Raw genomic sequence first — 20496 nt, forward strand, 5'->3', positions numbered from 1 at the left:
TCCTGATTATAGAGGAAAAGCTCTCAGCTTTTCACCATCAAGAAGATGTTAGCTGTGGGTTTTTCATATAGGGCCTTTATTATATTGAGGTATGTTCCCTCTAGACGTACTCTGATGAGGGTTTGTATCATGAATGAATAGTGTATTTTTTTGAGGTGTGCCTGAGTGGCTCAGTTGGTTAAGCCACTGCTTTCGGCTCAGGTCACCACCCGGAGTCCTGGGATGGAGTCCCATATTGGGCTTCTCCTGCTTTGCAGGGAGCCTGGTTCTTCCTCTCCCCCTGCTTGTGCTCTCTCTCTCTCTCTCTGTCAAATAAATAAATAAAATCTAAAAAAAATATATAGTGTATTTTTTTCAAATGCTTTTTTTTTTGCCTCTGTTGAGATGATCACATGGCTTTTAGCCTTTCTCTTGTAAATATGATATATTACACTGATTGATTTGTGAGTATTGAACCATCCTTATATCTTGGAATAAATCCCACTTGATCATGATGACTGATTTTTTTTCTTTTTAATGTATTGTTGGATTTGGTTTGCTAATATTTTGTTGAGGGTTTTTTGCATCTATGTTCATCAGAGATATTGGTCTGTAGTTTTGTGGGTTTTTTGTAGGGTCTTTATCTGATTTTGGTATCAGGGTAATGCTAGCCTTTTAGAATGAATTTGGAAGTTTTCCTTCCTTTTCTATTTTCTGAAATAGTTTGAGAAGAATAGGTATTAATTCTTCTTTAAACCTTTGATAGAATTTACCTGTGAACCCATCTGGTCCTGGACTTTTGTTTTTTGGGAGATTTTTTCATTATTGATTCAATTTCATTGCTGGTAACTGATCTGTTCAAGTTTTCTATTTCTTCCTGATTCAGTTTTGGAAGGTTGTATGTTTCAAGGAGTAAACTCTCACTACTTCTATTCAACTACTTCTATTCTCACTACTTCTAGCAACAGCAATCAGGAAGCAACAACAACAAAAATAAAAGACATCCACATTGGTAGGGAAGAAGTAAAACTTTCACTATCTGCAGATGACATAATACTACATGCAGAAAACCCTGAAGATTCCACCTAAAACCCCCTAGAGTTGATAAATGAATTCAGTAAAGTCACAGGATGCAAAATTAATATACAGGTATCTGTCACATTTCTATACACTATTAATGAAGTAGCAGAAAGAGAAATTAAGAAAACAATCACTTTACAATTGTACCCAAAATAATAAAATACTTAGGAATAAACTTATTAAGGAGGTGGAAGACTTGTACTCCAAACACAATAAAACACTGAGAAAAGAAACTGAAGATGATACAAACATATGGAAAGATTTTCCATGCTCATTGGAAGAACAAGTATTGTTAAAATGTCCATACTATCCAGAGCAATCTACAGATTTAATGCAATCCTTATCAAAATACCAACAACATTCTTCACAGAACTAGAACAAATAATACTAAAATATGTATGGAACCACTAAAGACCCTGTATACCCAAAGCAATTTTGAGAAAGAACAACAAATTGGAGGTATCACAATTCCAGATTTCAAGTTATACTACAAAGCTGTAGTAATCAAAACACTAGGGTACTGGCACCAAAACAACAGACACATAGATCAATGAAACAGAAGAGAGAGAGAAATAAACCCATATATGGTCAATTAGTCTACAACAAAGGGGACAAGAATATACAATGGTGAAACAAAGATAGTCTCTTCAACAAATGGTGCTGGGAAAACTGGAGAGTTACATGCAAAAGAATGAAACTGGACCACCTTCTTACACCATCCACAAAAATAAACAAAAGATTGAAGACTTAAATGTGAGACCTGAAACCATAAAAATCCTAGAAGGAAACCTAGGCAGTGATTTCTTTAACATTAGCTATAAAAACATTTTTCTGGATATGTCTTCTCAGGCAAGGAAAACAAAAACAAATTAAACTATATCAAAAGAAAAGGCTTGTCACAGTGAAGGGAACCATCAACAAAATGAGAAAGCAACCTACTGAATGAGAGAAGATATTTGCAAGTGATATATCCAATAAGGGGCTAATATTCAAAATATATAAAGAACTTAGACACTTCAAAAGCAAAAACCCACAAATAATCCATATAAAAAGTGAGGAAGAGGACCTGAATACACATTTTTTCCAACACAAACAGACAATGCCCAACAGACACATGAAAAGATGGTCAACATCACTAATCATCAGGGAAATGTAAATCCAAACCATAATGGTATAGCACTTCACACCTGTCAGAATGACTAAAATCAAAAGGAGAAGAGAGAAGTATTGTCAAGGATGTGGAGATATAGGAAACCCTTGCACTATTGGTGGTAATGCAAACTGGTGCAGCCACTGTGAAAATAGCATAGAGGTTCCTCAAAGAATTAAAAATAGAATTACCACCATGTGACCAGTAATTCCACTACTGGGTATTTACCTCAAGAAAGCAAAAACACTATTTTGAAAAAATACATGCACCCTTATGTTTATTGCAGCATTATTTACAATAGCCAAGATATGGAAGCAGCCCAAATGTTCCTCTATAGATGAATGGGTAAAGGTGTGAGATATATATAAAATGGAGTATAACTCTGGTGTTTAAAAAAAAAAAAAAAAGAGATCTTGCCCTTTGCAACAACATGGATGGACCTGGTAAGGAAGTTAGAGACAAATACCACATGATTTCACTCATGTAGAATTTAAGAAACAAAACAGTTAAACAAAGAAAAAAAGAGACAAACCAAAAAAAAAAAAAAAAAAACCAAAAAACAACAAAAAAAAAACCCCAGCAACAGATTTTTTTTTCTTTTAGAGAGAGAGAAAGAGAGATAGTGAGCCTGCTCATGAGCAGAGAGGGAGAGGAAGCAAGATAATTTTAAGCAGGCTCCACACTGAGCACAGAGCGTGATATGGGACTCAGTTGGGGCTTGATCCCATCACCCTGAGATCGTGACCTGAGCTGAAATCAAGAGTTGGATGCTTAACGGATGAAGCCACCCAGACACCTCCCAAACCCAGATTCTTAAATACAGAGAAGAAACTAGGTTGCCAGAGAGGTGGATGGGGATGGGTGAAATAGCAAAACAAAAATGTGGAGTGCCATGGAAGAAATGATCAGGTGCAATAGTGGAAACTAACTGGAGAGCAGGAGTGAGAGGTAGTTTAGGAAGGATATGGCCTTTCTGAGCTGACAGTTACACTAAAACCTGAAAGATGACAAGCTAGACATTTACAGAACAATAGTAAGGATCTTCAAGACTGTGGGATCAACACATGCAAAGCATAGGCAGTCAGGAAGTATTAGTATTTGGAAAGCAGTTGTGACAGTGTCAACAAGGCAGACAGGGCCCTTGTGGTAAAATCCAACTCCTACCATGGCCTCAATGCCCTACCTAATTTGACACCTGACCTTATCTCCTCCCACTGTCCATGCCACCTATTCTCTTTGTCCCTCTTACCTCCTGGTCTCATTCCCACCTCAGGACTCTGCTTTTGCTGTTGCTTCTGCCTGGATGTCTCTGACCCATCTTCTCTTGGCTCCTAGCCCCTGTGGTCACCCTCAGATCAGATGTCATCTCCAGAGAGAGACTGCCAATTACCGCCCTTCACTCTCCTTCATCTTTTGGTGGTTTGCTCTCTTCCCAACCCTTCTCAATGTCAAACGTTAATTCTGTGATTTGTCTTTTATTGTCCATTCTTTCCCACTAGAATGTAAGTTCCATGAATTTATATTTCTTCCTGCTGGAGCCTAGGACAATATTAAGTATATAATAGAAACTCAAGTATTATTTGTTGAATTAATGTTGAATGCAATTAAGCTAGAGAGGTAATTAAAGGCAAAGAACAGGTAAAACTGTGTGAGACAAACGAGGACCTCCCAGAATAGGTATGCTTTGAATTAAAATGGGGGTGGGTGAGAGAGAGGAGGTGGTACGTAGCTACAAAACAAGAATGAGAATTACTCGTTCATCTTCGTCTTTTTCGCTAGATTATGAGCTCCGTTAGGCTGGAACCAGGTTTTATCAATCCATCATCAGCACTTAGCCTAGAACGGTTCACACTATAGGCGCTCGATAGGTGTTTGCTGAATAACTGTGGGTGTGTAGAAGGGTTTTATTAATTGGGCCGCTAACCAGTCAAAGAAAGGCCAGTAGGTCTGGCGACTGAGATTCCGCATCCCAAGTAGCAAGCCCACAAGGGCCAGAACCGCGAAGAACCAAGGGGTCTGAGCGCTGCGGCAAAGCGACTGCGCATTCCAGCCCCTCCTTGCGGGGCTGGAGGACGCCGGCGATCCCCACGCACGCATGCGCGCTGCATTCTTCCCGCCTCCAACAAGATGGCGGAGGCCAAGTAGCAAGGGGGCGGAGTGTGGCCGCCGGAAACCCGGCCGCTGCTGGGGGGAGCTGCGGGCGAAGGCCCGGGAGCAGCGGGCCGAGGCTGGCACGATGCTGTTCCCGGGAGGCGTTGTTAGTTACTGCTGAGGAAGGTGGAGCACCGAGTTGCCTTCCCGGACCCCCGGCGCTCCCTATGTACGCCTCTCTGGGCTCGGGTCCGGTCGGCGCTTTGCCTGCTTCTGCACCACCCTCTACTCTCGGGTCCTGGAGCTCCGGCAGCGGCAGCGGCTGTGTCCCCCGGGAGAGGAAGCGCCCAGGCGGCGTCCGTAATTCTGGCCGCGGGGCGAGCGTCTGGCAGGTGAGTGAAGCGCAAGCTTTGGTGTCTTTGCCTCGCCGTTGCTCCAGACCTTAGTGGTGCTCGGCAGGACTCTGCCGCTCTCTTGTCTCCACGTCCCACCCTCTCCCCGCTCTGTGCCCCCTGTCAGGCCTCCAGTTGGACCCTGGCTTTGCAAGCCCTCCATTCTCACACAGTGGGTGGGGGTCGCGACGCCTGCTGCCCTCCACACCTTTCCTAGTTCCTGGTGAAGCTTCACCCCTCCAAGCGGTCTTTCCTTTGCTTTAGGTGGGTGGGTCGTTGCCCCTCCTATTTTAGTCGCCTCCCCATCTTCCTGGTTTTGACCCTCTTGCTTCCTTTAAAAGTTTAATTGGGAAGAATACCCGGTAGTCTCGTATGTAGACTTAAAAAGAAAAAGGTTCACCTTGATGAGGGAATCAAGTCCCCAGGAAACGGGTGGTTTGAAGAGTTGGAGACTCCTTGGCCCATTGAACTCCTGCAAAGTAGAGATTGGTGCCTGTGATGCAAATGATTGTTCGTGGAAATTAATCTCTAACTATAGTAAATCTTTGGTCTCCGAACTTTTAAGGCGGGGACTTACATTTTCTAGATCTAGTGAAAGAATTGGGAAGTGTTCGTTTTAAAAAAGAAGGCTTGTGATTGTAAGATACGTAATAGCACAGGAAAGGTTAAATGATTTATTCTTTTATTCAGTGTTCGCTCAAATTGCCCAGCGAAGCTTTAGAAACCCGTATTGCACACGCTCTTTGTTTTATTTAGAAAGAACTAAAATGGAGAAAAGCTTTTTAAACTCAAAAACCTCTCAAATTTCTTGGATTCTCCTTTGTTTCTATAAACAGTCGCCATAGGACTTGGTATTTTCTGCAAAATTTAGGCTGTGCCAATCTCAGTTCTCCCTCCTTCATTACTGGGGCAAGGGTACTCAGAATTAATGGTGTAAGAAACTGTCCTAAATAACCTGGTATCTTGCCATTGTTTATAAGGGCAAACTGCAGGATTGAAATGGTAGTGGAGGAAGTTGCCATGGCTGTTTTTCCCATATTTTCTGTCTTTCTGCAGTTATCTCAACTCTTTCCTTCTGTTTGGGCTTCATGCTGGGACTAGCTTCCCTCCTAGTAAAAAGATGGCTATCAGCAACGTTCATGTGATAGCCTTTGTCATTTACTTCCAAAGGGAGAGAGAAGTAGTTGGATAATTTCTCAAGAACCCCAAAATTGTAAAAATGAGATTATAGATATAATTGATAGCTTCTCCTTTGAGATTGCAAATGGGTGGTCTATTTTATTAACATTAAATTGAGTAGTATCATTTTGTTAAAGCTATGCTAAGTGCCCTCCCAAGTTATTAAACACAGACTATCCTTGCCCTATTGGAATTCTGTACTAACAATCTTTAATATGTGGGTTGTATAATTGGCTTGACAGATTTGTTTACTTTTCATTCTGCCTCATGACACATAATCTCTTTCCCTTTGCTGTAGACTTAGACCTCTTAATGAATTTCCTTCTTTAAAAAATTTTTTTAATTTCTTAAATTTAGAGATAAAATTGTTTAGTTCAAAAAAATGGGAGATATTTTTATGTTTGATTCCTGTATGGGCTAGTTCATTCATTTGTTTTTAGCTTTCATTTTTCTACAATCAAGGGCTGTACGTTTTTAGAGGGGGTTATCTCAGTTCTGTGCTTTTGGCTTAAGGGATAGTAGGACTGCTGAGCTCCAGTCAATGGCTCTCTACCTCTGGCAAAATAATTTGAAGGATTATGTCAAAACACATCTCTGATTACAAACTGTTATTAAAATCTCTTACTCTTCCTCTCTTAGGGAACCTGTTTTCTCCTTCTCACACACTGTCTTTATGAACCCCTCTTTGTCTCTCTGTTCATCTAACCCATTAGCCTACTGCTGATTTCATTTGCCTCTCTAAACCAGGATCCCACAGTCATCAGATTTTACTAATGATGCCCCAGCATGCTTTCTTTTCTGTGGATATACCTTTCTAGTCCCCAATCCAGAATGAGCCTCATCACTAGCTCTTTCATTTTGACCCCTGAGCTCCTGAAGGATACAAGAGACAAGTTGTGTGTGGATATTGGTTGGTTTTCATACCAGTTGGTGCTCTGCTCTCTACTGGGTCTTTAGTGCTGATTGTGTTCCTTACTGTCTCATTTCCTGAAGGTTTTTAATAGCAAATAACTTGATCTCTTCCTTTCCTGAGAAAAATGTCAGCTGTCTGAGGTATATTCTTTTCTATCCTCAGTATGATTTCCTTATTTACTCCTGTCTCAGAGGAAGAAATGTCCTTCCCCTTTTTCAAGAGTAGTCCCCTCCAGATGTGTCCACAATCATCCCTCCCTGTCTTTCTGTAGAACTGTCCTTTATCACTCCTTCTTCAGTCTCTCCCTCTCTAGCCTATACATATGCTTCCATGTCAAGGCTGCCAATTACAGTGCTATGTGTAACTCAGTGAAGCCAGTCTGAATTTTGAACCTGCTGTGCCATTGTATTTTTATTCTTTAATTCCAGAAGTCTGGTGTAGTAGGAAAAACATTGACTTTTGAGCCAGATAAATCTGGGTTTGAAGTCTATTAAAACCACTTAGTGGCTATGTGGCTGTGGGCAAGTTACTACTCACTCCATTCTTTATCTATAAAACAGAATGTTAAACTTGCTTACAGAGTCATAATTGAAGGAGTTTAACACATGTTAAATGTTCACCCAAGTGTTTGGTACATTATGGAGTTCCTAATAAATATTAATTATTCTTTCTTTGCACTCTGTAGTCAGAGTGCTACTTTAAAAGTGCTACTTTAAAAGTCACCTATGACTTCCTAATCACCAAATCTAATGGTCTTTCCTCAGTTATCCTTGGTTTCCTAAGATCATTTGTGAAATATACTATACAGGAATAAGATTATCTGATTTCTTGGTTCTTCTGCATTGTATGTCCTGATTCTCTTATGTCTCCGAAAATTTTTTCACATTTCCTGCACTACTTCCCTCAAAACATAGCAGTTCCTGCATTAGTTAAGATGCAAACTGAATTTAAAAGCAAAAAGAATGTATTGACTTATATAATTGGCATGTGCACAGTTAGAATTGCTTTCAAGAATAGGCTTATGTCATCAGGGCTGAAGTTCCATTTTTCTGCTACTATGTCAACTTTGTCCTCCTGGTTGCGCTTTATGCTCAGACTGGCTTCCCTCCTAGTAAGAAAAAAAAAATGGCTATCAGCAATGTTCATGTGATAGATAGCCTTCTTTATTTCCAAAGGGAGAGAGAAGGATTCTCTTCTAGCCTTTTCCCAAAAGTCCTAACCTCTATTCTGATTGAACAAATGGAGAAGGTCTTGATGCCAAGTCGGTCATAGTATCTTTGCAAGAGGAGTGGAATTACTCTACTTGGCCTAACCAGTGGATGAACCTCATCTAAAATGACAGGAGGTAATCAGTGTACTCAAGGATCTCTGTGCTTTTCACTGTGTTCTCTTGGTGGTTGTATCCTGTTTTTAATGATATAAATCGTCATTTTTGTGTGGATGTTTCTCCATTCTGCAACTTGACTTCCCACATTGCTTTCTGTATATCTCTATCTTAGATGTGCTATCATAAGCTTACCTCATACCAAACAGAATCACATGGAATTTGATTTTAATGCACCTACCCTCACCTTGTGTGTTTACATGTGCATGTGTGTATATGTTTCTCTTCCTTCTAATTTCCCTTTTGTGAACACCTTTCTCCCAGCCAGCCACTCTAACCCTGCAGTCATCTTGGTTCTCCCACATCAGCAGCTGTCAGATCTTGAATATATCTTATATTAGTTTGGCCTCAGGTTACATAACACTGACCAACAGTAAACAGTATTTCACATAAAAAGAAGCCCAGAGTTGGAGGATTGCTGGTCAGTCAGTGACAATGACCTTATATCAAGGGTTGAGGTGCTCTTCATCTTTATCCTTAGTGTGCTGATCTTTGCGCTTAGGTTCATCATCCTACTGCTGCACATTACTCTTTCTGCTCCAGACATCACAGTCTCACATGGCCACCAAAGAATCCAGTTTCTTGATTAGGCAAATAAACCTTTCACAGAAGCCCTATGTCAGATGTCATGCTGGCACGTTCATGTCCTACTGTCAAGGGGGCTGGAAAAACCTTTATCTGGCATTTCAGTGTAGGAGGAAGTTAGGTGAATGGCTAAGGGAAGGTGACCAATAATATCGGTGACATGTCTCTACAGTATTTTGTGGTATTAAGTTTAAATAAATAAGAATTTTCCAATAGTAGGAGCAAACTTATAGCACACTTACCCCAACAGTTGATAATAAGCTATGCATAGGATTTTGGCCAAACACTGAGGTAGTCATAAATCACAGATTAAAATTAGATTATGTAAAATTAAGATTATGTAAAGTTTCAGTGATACATCCCTGTTCTTCTAAGGTTGATGTTTTTCTTTACTTTTTTTAAAAATTAAATTCAAGGGTCGCCTGGGTGGCTCAGTGGGTTAAAGCCTCTGCCTTCGGCTCAGGTCATGATCCCAGGGTCCTAGGATCGAGCCCCGCATCGGGCTCTCTGCTCAGCAGAGAGTCTTCTCTCTCTGCCTGCTTGTGATCTCTGTCAAATAAAGAAATAAAAATCTTAAAAAAAAATTAAATTCAATTAATTAACATATATTATTAGTTTCAGAGTAGAGTTCAATGATACATCAGTCTTTATTTATTTATTTATTTGACAGAGAGAGACACATTGAGAGAGGGAACACAAGTAGGGAGAGTGGTAGAGGGAGTAGCAGGCTCCCCACTAAGCAGGGATCCTGATGCGGGGCTCGATCCCAGGGCCCTGGGATCATGACTTAAGCTGAAGGCAGAAGCTTAACGACTGAGCCACCCAGGTGCCCCAATTCATCAGTCTTATATAACACCCAGCACTCATTACATCACATGCCCTCCTTACTGTCCATCACCCAGTTACTCCTAAGGTTAATGTTAAGGACATTTATGTGTACCTCGTGGAACCACTGAGAGAAATGGGCACATATAAAACCATTAGAAAATAGATTTGTTTTTTTTCCCTTAGGCATTTGGAAAATATATAGGGACATTTTTGGTTGTCACAGTGGTTGTAAGGGCCTACTGAGAATTAGTGGGTAGAAATCCCATATACTAAAAGTCCTGTGATGTCTCTCACAAAGCAAGATTCATCCCTTCAAAAATGCCAGTGGTGGCCCTACACCTTGAAATAAGCAAATGCTTTGCTTTTTGAAAGAATTCATAGATACTCATTTGTATTCTTATATTGCAAGTGACAGAAAACCAAATTCCGACTGCTTAAACAATAGAGGGAATGATTAGATCTTGTAGCTGAACCTTATCTAAGGCTTTATCTAGCCTGAAATCATCAAGGACTTGGCTCAGTTTCTCTGTGATCTGTTCAGCTCTGTCATTCCCCTTGTTTTGGTTTCATTCTGAGGCTAGCTTATCTCATGGTAGCAAATTACTGTAGCACTTTAAGACTTAAAACCCTCGTTTCACATGTAAAGTAAACTGAAGAATACCTTCTGTTACTTGATTTTGTGAGTATTTGTTTAGTATCATCACTGCTAAAACTTTCCCTAAACACCTACCCCTAAAATGTCAGTCACTTCCCCGTTGTGCTACAATTTTATAATCTATATTTTTATCTCTAGTATATGTTATATTCTGTAAGTATTATTTTTATATGTCTCAAGGCATTACCTTGTCTTAATTATTTTTGTATTCTTAATGTTAGAATACTCTGGCTAAGAGGTACACAGTAACCATTTATGGAAAGAATTAATGAATGACATAGGAAGGATGTGGGAAGGGATAGAGAATTGTAAGAGCGCCCCATTCCTTAGTTGTTATTGGACCCTGAATTACATACATTGTATTCCTTCTACCACCAAAGCATATATAATGCTTTTGTGATTAATAGAGTGTAAACTCATTTGAAAGCCTTACTGAACTCTGGTATTGTATTTTTCATTATTTTCTCAACAAAACTAAAAGCAATTGCCATCATTCATTCAATAAATATTCTTGAGGGTCTCCTGTGTGCACGTAATGTGGCAATACCGAGCCTGTGCTCTCTCTGAGCGTAAATATTGGTTAGGGATGACGACAATAAACATTATCCATATGAACACACACACACACACACACACACACAGTAGTTAATAGACTTTGACATAAATAAAAGGGATTCAATGGATAAAGAGTAACAGGATGCTACTTTATTTATTTATTTATTTAAGATTTTGTTTATTTACTTGACAGACAGGGATCACAAGTAGACTGTGAGGCAGGCAGTGAGAGAGGAGGAAGCAGGCTCCCTGCTGAGCAGAGAGCACCAAGCGGGGCTTGATCCCAACACCCTGGGATCATGACCTGAGCCAAAGGCAGAGGGTTTAACCCACTGAGCCACCCAGGTGCCCCAGGATGCTACTTTTGATAGATTGGTGAGGAAAGGGCTTTCTGAGAGGCCCTTTGAACTGAGAGACCTGAAGGAGGTGATGGGAGTAAGCTGCAGAGCTATCTGAGGGAAAATGTTCAGGGAGAGAGCAGTGTCTTCTGAAATGGAAGTATTTTGGCATGTTGGAAGAACAAAGGGAGGCTAGTGTGGCTGATGAAGAGTGAGTGAAGGGGAGAGTGGTAAGACAGTTGGTAGGATAGGCAGAGGCTAGATCAAATAGGGCATTGAAGGTCATTTAAAGATTCCATTTTACTCTGAGTGAAATGGAAATCATTATAGTGTTTTAAGCATGGGAATATCCAGATTTGAGTTGGTTTTGGTTTTGTTTTGTTTTGTTTTGGAGGATTATTCCAACTTGTGTTGAAAATTAAAGACAAGAATGGAAGCAGGAAAACCAGTTAGGAAAATCTTACAATAATCTGGGTTGGAAATGTGCTGCTTGGAGAAGGTAGTAGTGATTGGGGAGCAAAGAAGTTGTCAGATTTGTGACATACTCAGGAAGTAGAAAGGCACCTGACTGGCTCAGTCACGTCATGATCTCAGTTTCATGAGCTCAAACCCCATGTCGGGCTCCATACTCAGCCTGGAATCTCCTTGAGATTCTCTCCCTATGCCCCTCCCTCACTCTCACTCTCCCTCGCTCTCTCTCTCAAAATAAAATAAAATCTTTAAAGAACAAAAGTAGAATAATTAGGATTTACTGATGGATTAGACGTGGAGTATGAGGGAAAGAAGTAAAGGATGACTCCCAAGTTTTTCAACATGATCAACTGGATGAAAAGTGGCACATTTTACTGAGATGGGCGCTGTTGGGTAGGGGGTAGGTGGAAAACAGGTTTAGAGTTGTAAATCAGGAGTTTTGTTTTTGATGTGGCTATGTTTGAGATTCGTATCAAATATTCAAGACTTTGAATAGGCATATCTATTAGGAGTTCAAGGGAGAGGTAAAGCTGGAGGTATATGTTTGAAGGTTATCAGTGTCCAGATGGTATTTAGGGCTATGGGACCAGATGAGATCATCTGAGGAGTGAAAATAAGATTTGTGAAACATCTTGATATTAAAAATGGTTTCTTTTTTTTTTTTTTTAAAGATTTTATTTATTTGACAGAGAGAGATCACAAGTAGATGGAGAGGCAGGCAGAGAGAGAGAGAGAGGGAAGCAGGATCTCTGCCGAGCAGAGAACCCAATGCGGGACTCGATTCCAGGACCCTGAGATCATGACCTGAACCGAAGGCAGCGGCTTAACCCACTGAGCCACCCAGGCGCCCTAAAAATGATTTCTTATATTAAAGGTTGGGAGCCACTATGTTAGATGGTAGTTACGGCATTCAGAATATGGCGAGGGTAATAAGTAATTATTTGAGAAAGAAGTGGGACTCAACCCGGGCTTCAAAAAATAGAAAAGTCCTTTTCCTTCTCATTCGAAGCACAGTGCCTAGCATGTAGTAAGCGTTCTACAGGTGCTGGTGAATGAACAAAAAGCACTTAGGCTGGGGAGCAGCCTGAGCAGAAGTTTGGCAGAAGGAAGGCTAGAATATTTTAAAAGAACATCAGAGAACTAGAGGAAAAAAGTTTGTGCTGACAAGTAGTGAAAAGTAGGATTGGGTTAGTCTATTAAAAGCTTTAAATTGTAAAATGACAGTTATGTTTAACCCTGTAACTTAAATAATAGTTTTCAGTTCTGTTTCTGTTGTTTGCACAGTGCCTGGCCTCAAATAGATGCTCAGAAAGTATTGAATAAGTGAATGTGGAATTCCCAAGATGTAAGATTTATCTCTATTCTTTTCCTCTCACTAAAGTGTACTGGAATGCAAACTACGTTAAGTCATATAGGGATGATCTTACGTTTGCTTCAGTTTATTATTATTTCTAATGCTAAGCATTAAACACATCTATACTTTATGACTGATAACAGATTACTTAAGACATACCTCACAACTGGTCAGAAAATACCAGAATATTGACAAAACTGAGGTTCAAAATGGTTGCACCAGCAAGTGAGGAGCCATAATAATCTTTTTTTCAGAGACTGACGGTTATTTTGCTTTTACAAATAAATTTATTTATGACAAAATTTATGTCATAAATAAATTTATTTATGTCAAAGCAGAAATGACTGCTTGAAGCCTGTTTATAGATCATTTTCTCTTTTAGCTGTTAGGAGCAAACTGGTTTAGAATTTTAGCCAGAAAACTGGAGATGAAATATCCAAATATTTGGAGATTGAATTTTTATTATTTTTATGGTTATATGATTTAGAACACTAAGTATAATTAGAAATCATTATAAATAATTAGCAAATTATAGACTTACACAGTTTAGCCGTTAGAAAATAGTTTACCTGAATAAAACCATAGTGAGATAAAAATTGAGATTTTAGTTATATCTTGAAGTAATTAAAATAAGATACATAGGTTTGTGATTATTTTCTTCATTTCTTATATACCCCATTATTAAAACTTTATATAGTCATTATAGGAAATTCAAGAAATAAAATAAAAAGTACAGATAATATGCAAAAGCTCATCATATAAAAAAACCAGTATAGCTTTTGTCTCCCCCAACCCATCTCTCCCTCCGTCTCATTTTGTCTTTTTTCCGTGCCTAAGACATAACCCCCGTTAGTTGTAGTATACGTTTGTGTGTGTATATTTCCAATTTAAAAAAACATTAGGTTATGTACATTTCTTAGACTCCTCTGTAAATCTTATTTTTATTGACTGTATAATAATCCCATTATAAGAATTATTTTTCTTTTCTTTTTTAAAGATTTATTTATTTAAGATTTTATTTATTTGACAGACAGAGATCACAAGTAGGCAGAGAGGCAGGCAGAGAGGGAGGAGGAAGCAGGCTCCCTGCTGAGCAGAGAGCCCGATGCAGGGCTTGATCCCAGGACCCTGAGATCATGACCTGGGCTGAAGGCAGAGGCTTTAACCCACTGAGCCACCCAGGTGCCCCAAGAATTATTTTTCTTAACTACTCCCTGTAGTTGGTTATTTAGTTGTTTTCCATTTTATTTTCATGTGTGATGAACATCTTAGCACGTTATAGATTTCTTTTTATCTTGGCCTTTTTCCTTAAGATGGGTTCATAGATAATGAAGTCACTGGATGATAGGCTGTAACATCTTTAAGGTTAATAGTTCATGTTGCCAGATAGGCCCAATAAATATTAATTGGTTTGAAATTAATCATAATGGGGGAAAATTAGGACCTACAGAGTTGCTGAGCTTTAGTGATAGTCTTAACCTTTTGTTCATCTCCAAGTATTTCTTTTTTTTCTATAACACATATTCTAGATTGTACATAAAATGAGGAAGTTAATATGTTATTGTAAACACATATGAATTTATTACCCAGGTCAAGAAATAGAATGCTGCATCATCCCAGGGCTGCCCTCCCTGTCTTGTTCCTGATGTCAAAGAGAAAGCTTTTAACATTTCACTCCCAAGTACGTTTGCTGAAGGTTTGTTTTCTGTTTCGTTTTTTGTTAAAACCTTTAATACATTAAAGAAGTTCCCTGCTCAAAATCAATCTACAGAAATCTGTTGCATTTCTTTGTACCACAATGAAGCAGCAGAAAGAGAAATTAAGAAAACCATCCCATTTACAATTGCACCAAAAATAGTAAGACACCTAGAAATAAACCTAACCAAAGAGGTAAAAGACCTGTATTCTGAAAACTATAAAACTCTGAATAAAGGAGTTGAAGACAACACAAAGAAATGGAAAGACATTCTACGCTTATGGATTGGAAGAACAAATATTGTTAAAATGTCTCTACTACCCAAAGCAATCTACACATTTAATGCAATCCCTATCCAAATACCAATGGCATTTTTCACAGAAATGGAACAAACAATCCTAAAATTTGTGTGGAACCAACAAAAGACTTGAATAGCCAAAGTAGTCTTGAAAAGCAAAAGCAAAGCTGGAGGCGTCACAATTCCAGACATCAAGTTATATTACAAAGCTATAGCAATCAGGGACGCCTGGGTGGCTCAGTGGGACGCCTGGGTGGCTCAGTTGGTTAAGCAGCTGCCTTCGGCTCAGGTCATGATCCCAGCGTCCTGGGATCGAGTCCCACATCGGGCTCCTTGCTCAGCAGGGAGCCTGCTTCTCCCTCTGCCTCTGCCTGCCACTCTGTCTGCCTGTGCTCGCTCTCTCTCCCTCTCTCTCTCTGACAAATAAATAAATAAAATCTTTAAAAAAACAAAAAAACAAAAAAACAAAGCTATAGCAATCAAAACAGTTTGATATTGGCACAAAAATAGACGTGTAGATTTATGGAACAGAGTAGAAAATCCAGAAATAAACCCACAATTGTGTGGTCAATTAATCTTCAACAAAGCAGAAAAGACTATGCAACAGGAAAAAGACAGTCTCTCCAACAAATGGTGTTGGGAAAATTGGACAGCCACATGCAGAAGAATGAAACTGGACCATTTCCTTACACCACACACAAAAATAGACTCAAAATGGATGAAAGATCTAAATATGAGACCAGAAACCATAAAAATACTAGAAGACAGCACAGATAGTAATTTCTCTGACACTGGGTGCAGCAACTTTTTTTCTAGATAGGTCCCCTTGCCTCAAAAGCAAAAGTAAACTATTAGGACTCCATCAAAATAAAAAGCTTCTGCACAGCAAAGGAAATAATCAACAAAACTAAAAAGCAGCCTACTGAATGGGAGAAGATACTTGCAAATGACATGTCCGGTAGAGGGTTGGTATCTGAAATATATAAAGAACTTGCACAACTCAACACCCAAAACCCAATAATACAATGGAAAAAATGGGCAGAAGATATAAACAGACATTTCTTCAAAGAAGACATACAGATGAGCGACAGATACTTGAAAAAATGCTCATCATCACTTACCATCAGGGAAATGCAAATCAAAACTTAACACCTGTCAGAATGGCTAAACTCAAGAACACAAGAAACAACAGGTGTTGTTGAGTTGTGGAGAAAAAGGAACCCTTGTGCACTGTTGTTGGTAGGAATGCAGACTGATGTAGTCAGTGGAAAACAGTATGGAGTTTCCTCAAAAAGTTAAAAATAGGGACGCCTGGGTGGCTCAGTTGGTTAAGCAGCTGCCTTCGGCTCAGGTCATGATCCCAGCGTCCTGGGATCAAGTCCCGCATCGGGCTCCTTGCTCATCAGGGAGCCTGCTTCTCCCTCTGCCTCTGCCTGTCATTCTGTCTGCCTGTGCCCGCTCTCTCTCCCTCTCTCTCTGACAAATAAATAAATAAAAAAATCTTAAAAAAAAAAAAAGTTAAAAATAGAGAAATACCTTACAATCCAGCGGTCACACTACTGGGTATTTACCCAAAGAATACTAAAACGAATTCAAAGGGATACATGCACACCTATTTTTATTGCAGCATTATTTACAATAGCCAAGATATGGAAGCAGCCTAAATGTCCCTCCATTGATGAAAGGTTAAAGAAGTGGTGCGCATATATATATATGTATATATATATATGAATGATGAACTATTATTCAGCCATTAAAAAGAATTAAATCTTGCCACTTGTAATGACATGGATGGAGCTAGAGAGTATAATGCTAAGCAAAATAAGTCTGAGAAAGGCAAGTACCATATGATTTCACTCATGTGTAGAATTTAAGAAACAAAACAAATGAGCAAAGGGAGAAAAGAGAGACAAACCAAGAAACAGACTCGACTATAGAGAACAAACTGAGGGGAGATGGGTGGGAGGATGGGTGAAAAATTGTTGGGGATTAAGGAGTGCGCTCGTCATAATGAGCACCAGGTAATTAAAATAAAAACTAAAAAAAGTTCCCTGCTGTATCTCATTTACTAACAATTTTGTGTTTTGTTCTGTTTGAATTTAATGCTTTCCTTTTTTTTTTTTTGCAACTTTTCATTGCCATATGAATTTTCTCTTACTTCTTAATATGTTGTATTTTATTTAACTGTTAAACCTAATCTGATTTCTGGGATACATCTAATTTGGTTTTACTGTATTATCTTCTAAAATTATTCCTGGGTTCAGTTTATTAATATTTTACCCAACAGTTTGTTTTGCATCAGTGTTCATAAATGAGGTGGCCTATATTGTTCTTGTCAAGAAATCAATGTTATGCTAGTTTCATGAGGTAAACTGACCCTTATTTTCTGTTCTGGAAAAGTTTGTGTATGATTAGAATTTCTGTTCCTCAAATTTTTGCTGCAGTCTGGCAGGGAAGCCATCTGTGTTGGGAATTTTTGTGTGTGTGGAAAGGCTTTTAATTAATTGGATTTCTCCTTTCTAAGCCTATTCAGGTTTTCTGTCTCTTACTTATTTTGGTAATTTTTCCTCTAAGAGGTTGTCTTTCTCATCCACACTTTTTAATTTACCTTCACCAAATTATATACTATTGGCTTCAGGAAAGAATTCCTTTCTTATCTCTGATACAGGTTATAAGAACCTTCTCTTTTTCCTTTATCAGTCTCAGCAGAGATTTTGTAGTCTTTCAAAAGAACTAATTTTTGAATCTTGCTGATTCTTTTTATTGCATGTTTGTGTTCTAGTGTGCTGATTTCTGCTTTATTTCTTTCCTTCTATTTTTGGGGGGGTTAATTTCTTACAGTTTTTTTGTTAATTTCTTATATAGTTCTCTACTTTTCAGCATTTCTTCCCTTTAACTGCATGCATTTAAGTCCAAATATTTCCTCTTAAGCACTGTTTTAGCTGGCTATATTATTCAAATTATGATATATAGTATTTTTATAATTCACTTAAAATGTTTTCTAATTTTTATTGATATAAAATGTTGACTTTTGGATTAATTGGAAGTATTATATTTCTTAATTTCTAAGCACGTGGAGATACTCTAGTTATTTTTTAATTTGTTTTTGTTTTCTAACAACTGTACAAGATAATTAGAGAATACATTCTGTTTCAAGGGTCTGTGATTTCACACTTTTAAAACTTGAGATCTGCATTATGGCCCAGTATATTGTCTTTTTCCTCTGCAGTTGAATGCAGTGTTCCAGATGTTTTCATTGTGTCATGTTTGTTAATCTTGTATTTCATATCTTTAGCATCATTAATGATCTTTTTTTTTTTTTTTTTTGCTTGTCTCAGTTATAAAGAAGGGTATGTTAAAATATCCCATTCTGATTGTGGATTTGATTTTATTTCCTCTTGTAGTTCTCTCAGTTTTTGTTTAATGTATTTGATGCTGTGCTAGTAGATACATGAAATTGCATAGTAGTCATATCTCCTTAGTGACTTACTATTATGAAGTGTTCCTCATTTATTCGGGTAGTGTTTTTTTGTTTTTTGTTTTTGTTTTTGTTTGAATTAAAGTTTAGTTTGTCCGAGATTGCCAAACAACACCAGCTTTTTCTTCATTATTGCTTGTGTGGTATATCGTTTTCTATTCTTTTATGTCCAGTCTTTTTGCATTCTTCTTTTTGGTGTGTCTCTTATGTGACAAGGTTGGATTTAACTCTCCCATCTTACTGTGTACTTTACCTTTGCCCTGTTTATTCCCTTTTCCTGTCTTTCTTGCCATTTAGATAAGTTGACTGTTTTTTCATTTCAGATTTTTTTTCTTACTATTTGGAAGTTACAATCTCTTTTTTTCCTCTTTTACTAGTTACTAGAATTTTTATTTGGTTCTTTTTCATATCTTCTGTGTTACTTTGTATAGTTTTCAGTTCCATGCAAAAATAGTTAAGTTTGACTTTTATCCCCTTGAGTAGTATTTTTCAGTCTGTATCTTGGAATTCCAACATGTCAACTCTCTGTGGGTCTGATTCTATTGTCTGTTGCAGAAATAATTTGATGTATAAGATGAAGTTAATTTTTCTCTAGAGAAGTTTTCATTTGCCATTGCCAAGTGCCTTGGAATGTGAGACTACCTTAATCCAATTTCAAATCTTTAACTTTTCTGGGCCACCTTCTGGTTCCTTCTTTCTTGTCTTAGGATGCCTCCCTGTGGAGTCCAAGCTCAAAGCCAGTGGTGTTTTTATTACAGTCTTTACCATTGGTGGGTCCCAGATTCTGATCTTTGTTCCCCAGTCCTGGAAGTCAGACACAAATCAGAGTTCGGACTCTTAAATATTTTTGTTGACAAACCCACGGAAGACAAAAGTTGAGCTCACCTTTCTGGGTTTCAACTTTTGGTGGATTTGAGCTGGTTATTCATTCTTCACTATGTTGGTAGTTATTTGATGCTTTTAAGACGATAATTTTAATATTTCGTCTGGCTTTTTAAATTGACTTCAAGAGGATAACTGTTTGAATTGCATAGTCTGCTATTCCCACAATCAGAAGTCCAAGTATTTCTTTGACTAACTTGTTCAAGGAGGACTTGACATTTCTACAGTAGTCATTTCTTTGTGTTCAGGCCCTTTTTATGTCACAAATGAGATATCTGGAAAGGGTAAACATTAAAGTATGCTTGCCTTTTAATACTTTAGCATTGTTTATCATATTATTCCATTACTTTGCAAAGCCCCAAGGGAAGGAGGCAGAGGATATTTTCTTTGGCTGGAGAAGTCAGAAATGTGTAACAAGGTAGTACATTGGGATAAGTATTGTCCTTTCCATGAGTGAAGAGATAAAATGAGAACTTTTTTTTTTTTAAAGATTTTATTTATTTATTTGACAGACAGAGATCACAAGTAGGCAGAGAGGCAGGCAGAGAGAGAGGAAGGAAAGCAGGCTCCCTGCTGAGCAGAGAGCCCCATGTGGGACTCGATCCCAGAACCCTGGGATCGTGACCTGAGCCGAAAGCAGAGGCTTTAACCCACTGAGCCACCCAGGCGCCCCAAGAACATTTTTTTTGAAGTGGACATATATGAAGAGGGAAGGAGAATGCACTGAGCTGAGGCAGGACTGCAAACATTTGTCCTTTAGTATTTTTGTTGGAAGTAGGGTTCATTTCCAGTAATTGTGACAGCTTTCTTTATGCCATATGGTTGTTGTGATTTCTATTTTTATTTTCCTAAATATTTTTGGTGTATCTCAGGGACTGAATGTGATTTTTGAACCTTTGAGCCCACATCTTTTAAAAGTATTATATGTATAATTTGCATTTGAATTCAGAAAGTGAATCAATTAAATAGGTTAAACACACAAGTTAGAAATTTTACTAGGCAAACTAAACTGTAGTAGTCTTTGGAAGTTGACATTCTGTGGTTGGAGGGGTGTTGAAAATTTTGTGTAACATACCAATATATTTTTATTTTAAAGACATTTAACCTGATATTAATCACAGCTGTTCCCATGAAATGCCGTCTGTCACTTTGTGATTACTTAATAACAAAATATAAAAGCAGTTCTTT

At 38.3% G+C, this 20496-nt stretch overlaps 1 protein-coding gene across 5 annotated transcripts in view; it reads left to right on the forward strand.

Annotated features, from left to right (window-relative positions):
- The first annotated feature begins 4315 nt into the window (after positions 1–4315).
- The window catches only part of APC (APC regulator of WNT signaling pathway), a 142025-nt gene continuing 125844 nt past the window's right edge, over positions 4316–20496 (forward strand). For 4 of the 5 annotated variants that reach the window (XM_047730669.1, XM_047730673.1, XM_047730675.1 and 1 more), the window contains exon 1: positions 4316–4692. In XM_047730669.1, the coding sequence (XP_047586625.1) occupies positions 4528–4692 (165 nt within the window). In that variant the 5' untranslated portion in view covers positions 4316–4527. The remainder of the gene's footprint in view (positions 4693–20496) is intronic. The other variant, XM_047730671.1, reaches the window with a different exon arrangement.

This window comes from Lutra lutra, chromosome 5 (genome assembly GCF_902655055.1).
Source record: "Lutra lutra chromosome 5, mLutLut1.2, whole genome shotgun sequence".
Lineage (NCBI taxonomy): Eukaryota > Metazoa > Chordata > Mammalia > Carnivora > Mustelidae > Lutra > Lutra lutra.